This window comes from Gavialis gangeticus, unplaced genomic scaffold (assembly GCF_001723915.1).
Source record: "Gavialis gangeticus isolate Ggan-Ray unplaced genomic scaffold, GavGan_comp1, whole genome shotgun sequence".
Taxonomy (NCBI): Eukaryota; Metazoa; Chordata; order Crocodylia; family Gavialidae; genus Gavialis; species Gavialis gangeticus.
Window position 1 is genome coordinate 53,609,188 of NW_017729034.1, and position 9,160 is coordinate 53,618,347.

General features: G+C 44.0%; 1 protein-coding gene and 1 long non-coding RNA gene across 2 annotated transcripts in view; one reads left to right on the top strand and one right to left on the bottom strand.

The window, feature by feature from the left end:
• Positions 1-4,573, bottom strand: part of LOC109304703 — a 14,568-nt gene extending 9,995 nt beyond the window's left edge. Inside the window, exons 1-2 of the long non-coding RNA XR_002099455.1 lie at positions 4,440-4,573; positions 3,901-4,044 (exon numbers count right to left, since the gene is read on the bottom strand). This is a non-coding gene — a long non-coding RNA (uncharacterized LOC109304703). The remainder of the gene's footprint in view (positions 1-3,900; positions 4,045-4,439) is intronic.
• PCNX2 (pecanex homolog 2 (Drosophila)) overlaps positions 1-9,160 on the top strand; it is a 328,028-nt gene that overhangs the window by 218,715 nt on the left and 100,153 nt on the right. Inside the window, exon 24 of the mRNA XM_019527461.1 lies at positions 4,459-4,588. Coding sequence (XP_019383006.1) covers positions 4,459-4,588 — 130 coding nt within the window. The remainder of the gene's footprint in view (positions 1-4,458; positions 4,589-9,160) is intronic.

The following is a 9,160-nucleotide window of genomic DNA, read 5'->3' on the forward strand; positions in this document are numbered from 1 at the left end:
AGCTCATGGTCACTGTCACCCAGCTTCCCTTTGATCATTAAATCTGATTAGATGTCCCGCCATTGCCAGTACCAGGTCAAGCAGCACTTTATCTCTCGTCGGCTGGTAGACTTCTTGCATCAAATAGAGTTCATCCATGCATGTGAGGAAGCTTTACAACCATTTGGATTTGGCTAAGTGCTCTTCCCATGAGATGTCTGGGTAGTTGAAGTCTCCCATGACAACTAGGCACCGGGAGCATGGGGCCTCAGCCAATTCCCTGGTCAACTCCTGGTTAAGGTCTTGATCCTGGGTAGGAGGTCTGTAGTAGGTTCCCACCATTGTGTCCCCTGCACCATGTTCCCCACAGATTTTAACCCAGAGGGTCTCCAGTCATCCACCCTGGGCACCAGTATTGGCTTGCAGGGACGCGTAGCTCTCCTTGACATAGAGAGAGACACACCCGCCCCTTTTGTCCACTCAATCTCTCCTGTACAGGGTATAGCCATCTACACCTGTGGCACAGCTCTCCATTATCCCTATGACATCATAATTATTTGTGTTAAGCTAGAGGACAAGTTCCTCCTGTTTATTCCCCAAGCTCCTGGCATTTCTGTACAGGCATGCAAGTGTCCCTTTAGGGGCCCTTGCCTTGCCCACAGATTGTACCAGGGCTGGGGCAGGGGTGGGCTCTCTTAACTGCTTTGGCTTGCTGGCTTTGCAAAGGTTGCTCAGCAGGTCAGCAGTGGCAGTAGTCCCCCCATCCCCTGGCGAGCTTAGTTTAAAGCCCGCTGGAGCAGGTCAGCTAGTCTGGCTGAGAAGAGCCTCCTCCCCAGCAGAGAGAGGTGGAGGCCATCCCTTCCCAGCAGCTTGCTGCCTCTCACCAAAGAGCGGAGTGGGGTCATGGAAGCCGAAGCCCTCACAATGACACCAGCGCTGTAGTCTTTGGTTCACTATCTGGATCCTCCTCTCCCCCCTCAGCCCGTAGCCCAAAACTGGGTGGATTGAGAAAGACACCACCTGTGCCCCCAACCCCTTAAGCCCCACTCCCAAATCCCTGTAGGGCTTCATGACCCAGCTGGGATTGCTCTGAGCTGTGTCATTTGTGCCCACATGGATAAGGAGCATAGGGTAGTGGTCAGTGAGCCAGAGGAGCTAAGGGATCCTCTCCGTGATGTCTTGGATACGGGCTCCTGGGAAGCAGCAGACTTCCTGGGCTAAGGTGTCAGGGCGGCAGATTGCTCCCTCAGTGCCCATCAGGATGGAGTCTCCCATGACAAACACTTTGTGTTTTGTCTTAGGGAGAGTGGGAGCAGTAGCTAAAGTTGAGCCTGTGTTGCCTACAGGATCTGGCAGCTTAGCAGGCTCTGCTGGGGCTGCAAGAGGTTCATACCTATTGCAAAGCTCCAGTGGGGTGAGGACGTTGTTGCAACAGGTCTTCAGGCCCTTGACCACCTTGGTCCAACCCCTTGGCTGGACAGAATGGGAGGTCCCTGAGTCCTCCCTTGTCCTGGAAGTTGACCTTGGTCTACCCTCTGCCTCCAGGGATTGAAGACCCAATAGAATTACTTGCTTGTGCATGCAAGTGGGATGTAGGCTTAAGAGAGTTATTAAAGTTTGAGGTGTTCAGTAATAATAGTCTGAAACTAGACAGCTCTCAGTGTTCTGCTTTTTAAAAAGAGTAGACTAGTATTAGCACATATTTCCACTTGAAACCTTGCTTTCTTAACACTTCATTAATTTTATGAAGCCCTTAGCACATAACCTAATAAATACTCATCTTCATAAATTACAAACCGTTGATACGGTTTGAACATAATGAAATTACTTCACTGCTCATATTACATGTTTAATTTATCCAACAAAAAATTATAGTGAACAAATTGATTTTGGAAATCCTAAAGAATATTGGACATGTGAGAGTAGAACAGAGTGGTGTCCAACTCTGCAAACAGTTACAAATGAATGTATGATAATTTCCAAAACACATAACTTAGAGCTGTCCAGTTTTGGTGCTGTCAGGGGCTTCACATGATACCTGTATGTGGCAGGGTGCATACTGTCCAGGTGGCCCCCTGGGAACTCTCCCATTGTTGGGCTGGCAGTAGGTGGTTTCCCCCACTGGCAGCATGTGGCCACCTCCTTGCCGCACACTGTGTGGGCTGCATAGGTGGCATGTGGACCCCTAGGCCTTTCTCTACTACACTGCAGCAGGAGAGGCAGCCACCAAGGCAGCAGGCCACCATAGCTACTTGCTGGCCACCAGTTGGACAGCCCTGATATTACTAATTTAGTCCTATTTACTTGTGGTGTAAAGCCCTTATCACTTTTGTGAATTGGGCTTTGGTTTCTAAGGGACTGAGGGTAAAGTTACACATTACACTTAGACTAGGGGTTCCTAAAGATTTTATGCTGTGGCCTGGCAAACCACAGCCCAGCAGTGACAGCCTACTGTGGCAGGAATTTCCAGCCGGAAGACAGGTAAGGATACCCCCACCCCCCAAGTGGGGGTACAGACCAAACCCTGCGCTGCTGTGGGCCCTGCACAAGAAGCTGCGGCCTCCCCACCCAGCTCTGAAGGGGCTGCAGTTTGTGAGTCTGCAGCCACTTCCAGTTCAGCAGCCAACTCTGCTGCAGACCGGCAGAGCTAATTAGTCTACTCTATAGTGAAGTGCATGTGTAGATGCACCCTCTAAAAGTCAAATGAGAGTTGTCTTCTGAGTTGCATATAATAGGCCAGTTTATCTTTTGGCCAACAGAGAGATTGGTATCGTTTTGTATTTTTAACGCAAAGATTTTGTAGTGAACTTCCAAATTTCCTAACTCATGATGCTAACAACTATTATGCTGTTAATTACTTTGAAGGAATCTTCTGCCTGCCTTTATCTTTCCTCATTGTATCTTTTCAGCTCCTGTGCTCTTATTTGACACTTGCAAATAATTCTTTACGGCCAATCCTAGTTATGCTTACGGGGTAATATGAGAATTTAACTTTGTTGACGTGTTCTTCTTTCTTTGTATTCTCTCCTTGTTTTTGAACTTGTAACTTTCAAAGGAAGTTCAGCTTGCAAACTCACTCATGCTCTCAGGCTCTATTCCAGATCACTCTCTTTTAATAAATTGAAGGAATTTCAATGCTATCCATGTCTAAATGCTTGCTAATGCTGACTATTACTTCCAAGGCAATTGATGAATTAGATTTTGAGGGGGGAAGGGGGAACCAATATGACTATTGTTGAGGTAAGTGAAAGTCAAATATGCATCACAAATTGGACTTTAATCTTTCTAAGAATGCAGAGTGATATAACTGCCGTTAGTAGAACAGGCTGAATCAAGAGACTGTTGATCTTGAGTGGCTGGACTTTAAGTGTGGTTTCAGAGAAGAGCCACTGCTTTGATATTTGTTGTACTTTAATAGAAATTATTTACTCCAGAAGAATAATTGAAACCAACATGCATATTGCTTTGGAACTACGTACAACATTTCTCCACAGAACATCAGTGTGTCAAGGGCATTATTTGACTTTGACTTTCTTTTTAATCGTTCTCTAACTTACATTCTTTATAGCTGTCTCTTTACTGTATTGCCTGAATCAATGCTTCTCAACCTTTTTAGACTCAAGGCACGCCATATTGATTCAAGGCACCCCTCCATGAGTTTTGTGAATTGGGTGGCACCTCATTTCAAAATTAATTTATTTGTTATTGACAGGCAGGGCAGCAGGAGCAGGGGAACTACTAGGCAGGGAGATCCTGAACCTGCCATTATCCACTTATCCCCTCACACCATCAGTGGCACCCCTCAAAGGCTCTTGTGGCACCCTAGTTGAGAATCATTGGCCTAGACACATTTTTCAGCAATCTCAAATGAACTGCTATATGAAACAGGCAGATACCCTGGTTTTTATGTTCTTTACTCACCTGCAATGTTCTTCTCATTTTGTGTCCACTTCCGAAGTTATGAATGGTACACTCTGTAACTCTCCAGCAATATTGTAAAAACTAACATGAGGTTGACTTGCAGGAACCACTTCCCTTTAGGCGGGTTTGATAATGGCCGCATTTCTGTAAAACAGTATTAATAATAATCTTTTTTTTCTGTCATTTACACAACTCCCACTGTGTTAGTTCTGGAATTTCAGCAAAAATCATTAGAGATAATGTGTTAGTGGGGTTAGAGCAGCTGAAAATGGCCAGTAACTTTGCCTATCCACAGGAACTCTGTTCTGGAGGAAATCAAACAGAGGGCTCTCTGCTGTCCCTGGCAGCTGACATTCTACGCTGCCTTTTTCATTGTAACACACAGTGCTCGCTACTGGAACTGTTTAACTCTTATAGCTACAGTGCTCATCTTGATAATTAGTTATTTGTGTCTGACCTGGGGAAATACGGTAAAAATAAATAGGTCAAGAGCCATCTGAAGAATGATTTTAGAAGTCTGATGAAAACATTTGTGTTACCTTAACTTGAAATGCTCAGACTCTGCTATGCTTTTCTTTCAAACTCTGGGCACCGCGATCTTTTCTGCTCCACTGAGTCCGTTTCTTGGTAGCGTCATTTTTATCACATCATATGCCAGACCAGTCAAGTTCTGGGAGAAAAACTACAAGTAAGGCAATTAAGAGTTGCATGCACCTGTTGTTTTTAAAATTTTACTCTTACCAGTTTCATTTCTGTAGGCTTCCTCTCCCCTGTACCCTACCCCCTTTCCCCCCACAAAAAAAAAATCTATACTTTACTCTGGAAGATGAAAGTAAGCTTTTTGGTTGAGTCTTGATTCTACCATATTAACTTTATCATGTTCATTCAGTTATTTTTGAAAATATATTTAAACAATTATCAGGATGTTGCAGATGAGATGTCACATTGCACCTATGAAGCAGACAGAACAACAAAGCTGTGTAAAAGAATCACAACAGTCATTTTTTATTGTCTTAGAAGCCAGCTTTAGGAACTAAATCTGTTAAGCCTTTAGCACTATAAGTCAGGTTGTGTTAATCCATTTTACATTAGCCTGTTAACATTTTACCAGTTTGGAAGTGGTGGGGAGCTCTCACTGCAAAGTGTGAATGGGCAAATTGCCGAGTCTCTATTTTAATTGGTTTTTAACACATCATCTTTCATAAAGTTTAGCACCAGCTTTGGCTAGTTCTGTTTGAATGTAGTTTCCCCTCTTCCAGTTATATAACAAAATGAACTTTAAAGCATAGAAATTATTGGATAATGACATAATTTCCATTTATATAGTGCCTTTTATCCAGTAGATTCTCAAGACATTTAGCTATTGGTGTCTATAACAGCCCTCCACTGGGGAAATGGGCAAAAAAAGCCTAACTGGTTTTAAGATGGAGCTAAGTGAGTTTGCAGAAGGGAGTACCTGACATGATACCTGTGGTAGGAGACTGGATTCAGTGACTTTGTCCTCTGTTACAAGCTGTACATAGACTCTTCACCCCTCATTACAATGCAACCAGCATTGGACTAAAGTATTGCACTTGTCGAACCACGCATAGAAAGCCACAGCAGCTTAAGGGAGGAAATGAAGAATATATTATCCAAAATAGGATTTGGTCAGAGCAGTGGGGATTAGTGTAACAAATTTTGTTACACGTCTGTCACTTTTATGACCCCACTTAACTATAGGACCTGAGCAACTCCTAAAGAATTTTTAAAAGAACAATGATCTCTTTTTCTGCTTTTCTAACTTATCAGAGGAATACTTCAATGTGATTTATAGAGTTTTCTGTTTGGTTTGGCTTTGTGAGTTGTGTGAATGTATTCATTCAGTGTCCATTGTACCAATGTAATATTAGTGTTGGTGGTATTAGAAGAATGATGGGTTAGAGGTAATCTGATGGAACTCACAACAAAGCCCCCTTTTCCCACGGGTCCCACAGAGGGAAACTTAAGGGTATGGACAGGCATTCAGTTCCAGCACTGCAAAATTCTGGGAAATTTGCAGCTCTGGAAATCCTTACAAGCCAGGGAATGTACAGGTTGTTCCAGCCTGCAGCCTGCCTCTCAACCCTATGGGCAAACTAGGGTTGAGATCTCAGTACTGTTGCCCAGGGTTCCTGACAGCCACAGGGAAATGTTCCCCTATACCTTTATAGACCCAGATCACCCAGGTCTGTGGAAGGTGTGGGTGGGCAGCAGCATCTCAACTCTTCCCAATCCCAGGAACAGTTCAGTGGCAAGGATATCCCCTCACCTGTTTCACAGACTGGAAGTATCTCAGGGCATGTAGCTTTTTTATAGATCTGACGCAGAAGGCAGGCAAGCTGACATCTTGGTGACTAACTGGTTCAGAGAAGCATGAGCTTTTGTAGGTGCCAGCCTACTTTGTCAGATAACATCAGATCTTGACGTAGGCTGTCACTTATGAAAACTTGTGCCTCTCTGAACCAGTTAGTCAGTAAGGTACCACCCTGTCCTGCCTTCTGCCTGACTTTGGACTAACATGGCTAACTGCATTTTTTCTAGATACTAGTTACGGAATCAAACCTAGTGGTCATGAATGGGTGGTTCACATAGCCAGACCTGTCTGGCAGAACTGAGCCTTATCTTCATGTTATTTGTACATGGAAGTAGGTGGCTTTTTTCTTTCTTTCTTCATTATAGGATTTTTAGACTTGAGATGCCTGATGTTTGGTATCTTAATAATGGATCTGTGATTTTTTTCCTGTGATTTTTCTGACTCCTATTAAATGAACAGAAACTGTAGGTGCTTCTGAAAATCAAGCTGCTTATGAAGGTCTCTTGGGTTAAGCTTTTTAATGTGTAATGCCAAAACTTTTTCTCTTTTAAAACAAGCAAAGAATAGATGTATCTTAGTCTTCAAGCTTTTGGCTGTCTGTGAAACCTGAGGGAGAAAATTAATTGTGAGCAATAAGTCATCTGCCGATTTAACTTTTGTCTAGGCCCTGATAATCTGAATGAATGCTTGCCTATAGTGCTTAAACATTTGTTTCTGTATTTCAATTTTAATTTCTGTTTTTGCTTTATGGCATCAGATACCACAGCATAACAGGGGTCGGTATTTACTGCACATATGCTCCACAGTAACTACCTATGTGATGCTCTTCCCATAGCACTAAGTGATTGAAAGCTTCCCTTTAGTAACCTAGACCTCTTTTATTGGGTAGGTCTATATTGCTAGCCTGAATCTGCTGACTGCCTATATTAAAATCCCTTTTCTTTAGGCTAGCAGCTTGCAGTCCAGCCCACCTCAGGAAGGTCTCCTGATCTTCAAGGCCTAAGGTCAACCCTCCCTGTTCCTTCTTCCTGAAGCATGTTCATAACTCTTCTGGGTGCTGTAGGCTGCCAGGACAGGAAGTCTACCAGCAGCAATCCCTGACACTTGTGGCTGACTTCCAGCCCATCTGCATCCCACTTTCCTGTACCCACTTTTAATTAGAGTCAAGCTTAGAAAGAGAGACAAGCGCTGTGCAGACTGATTCGTGAAAGAGCAGGACTTGGTCATCTTGGTGTTCAGCTACCACAAAGTGGGGTGGCATGGGGAGCGTAAGGCTAGTCAATGGTGACCCCCAGGGCAAATCCTCACTAGGAGTATGGACATACACACTGAAGGCTAAGTTACCGCTGTTCACTTTTATCTACTGCGAGCCAATATCATGAATGTGGACAGTTATTGTGGAGCATCTGACACCCGCTAAATCCCAGACCCTTTTTACTACAGGATAACTAGTTTATGTACATCCCCTTATGGTTTTCTTTTTTTCTTTTTTTCCCCTTCTTATTTCATTTGTTTTCTTTACTCCTTTCAATTTTTGTCTGGTTTATTACATCCTTCATCCTTGTCCACGAGTTTTTTATTTCCAAGTAAACTCTCCTGTCTTCCTTAATTATTTTCAGACCTGTGCTGCCATTCTCCCTCACGTCGAGGAGCACCTTACTCCACAGGTATTCCCACTGAGCTCATTGGGACTGCACATGGCCTGCAGTGCTACTCTTTCATGAACAGGGGTGACACAATTAGTGCTTTAGTGCTTTCCACTGATCCACAAATCATTTATACTGGGTATACACTTGACTTCATGTGTTTTCTTTTAAGCATCCTGTATATTCTTGGTGCCCTTCTGTGGTTCTGTTTTGCTAACTAATTTACCCCACATAATATACTAATAGCATGTACCCAAGGGGGCAGATCTACAACTGGTATAAATTGCCATAGACCAATTAAAGTCAATGGAGGTGTTGCAGTTTCACAACCAGTCGATCGTCTCCTATATTTATTAGTAGTTTGTCATTCAGAATATTAATACTGTTGCCTGCCTTCTCAGTGCTGGTCATTTTGTACATACCACATTTCTTTGCCTAATTTGCTCTCTGTTATGCATTAGACATTATAGTCTGGTTCCTGACTTCTTTTTCACCTTCTCTTTTAATATGGAAATAAAAAATCAGACTTGCAGAAGTCTGATACTCATCCAAGTGAAATAAGTGTTTGTCTGAACCTTTGGTACCCTCCCTCCAAAATGTAAATTAAATCACCCTACCTACATTTATATTCATTTTGTCACTAGCACTTCTAGTTTAGGTTCTCTTTTCCTTCACTTCCATTTCAATCTGTTACTGCTTTCATGAACAATTGAGCTTTGTAAGCAGAGTGAGAGTTTGGTTTAGGAGTTCTTGAGTCTTTAAGGCTAGGGACAGACATTCAAAAAGTCCGAGTCTGAACTGATTCAATCTTTGCAGGTTAGTCTAACCTGGATAGATGGAACTGATTTGCAAGTGAATAGACATTCACTTTTGATTCCAGAAATGCAAGTACATGCCTGCAGTGGTTCAGGCTAGAAGCCGGGGGGCACTAAAGTAACCCTCTTTTCCCTTTCTCAGCAGCTGCAAGGCTGAGGGGAAGCTGACCTGGGGGTAGGGGAACACGGCCAGGCCCCCAGCTGGCAGCTAAGTATGATTGGGGAGGGGTTTAAATTCCCACCCTGGCCTGCGGGGACCCCAGCTGGGGTGTGCCTGGAAGGGGAGGGGGGAAGCAGCCCTTGCCAGGCATGTCCCCAAGGCCAAACACTGGCATGGGCAGCATCTCAGGTGAAGCAGGGTAGGGAGAAGAATTAAACGCCCCTGTCTCTGCTCTCAGGGGTCTGCCCAGCTTTCCCTCTGCCCCTGCTGGCTGCTCGCACAGTGGGGGGTGCCTGGCCAGAGC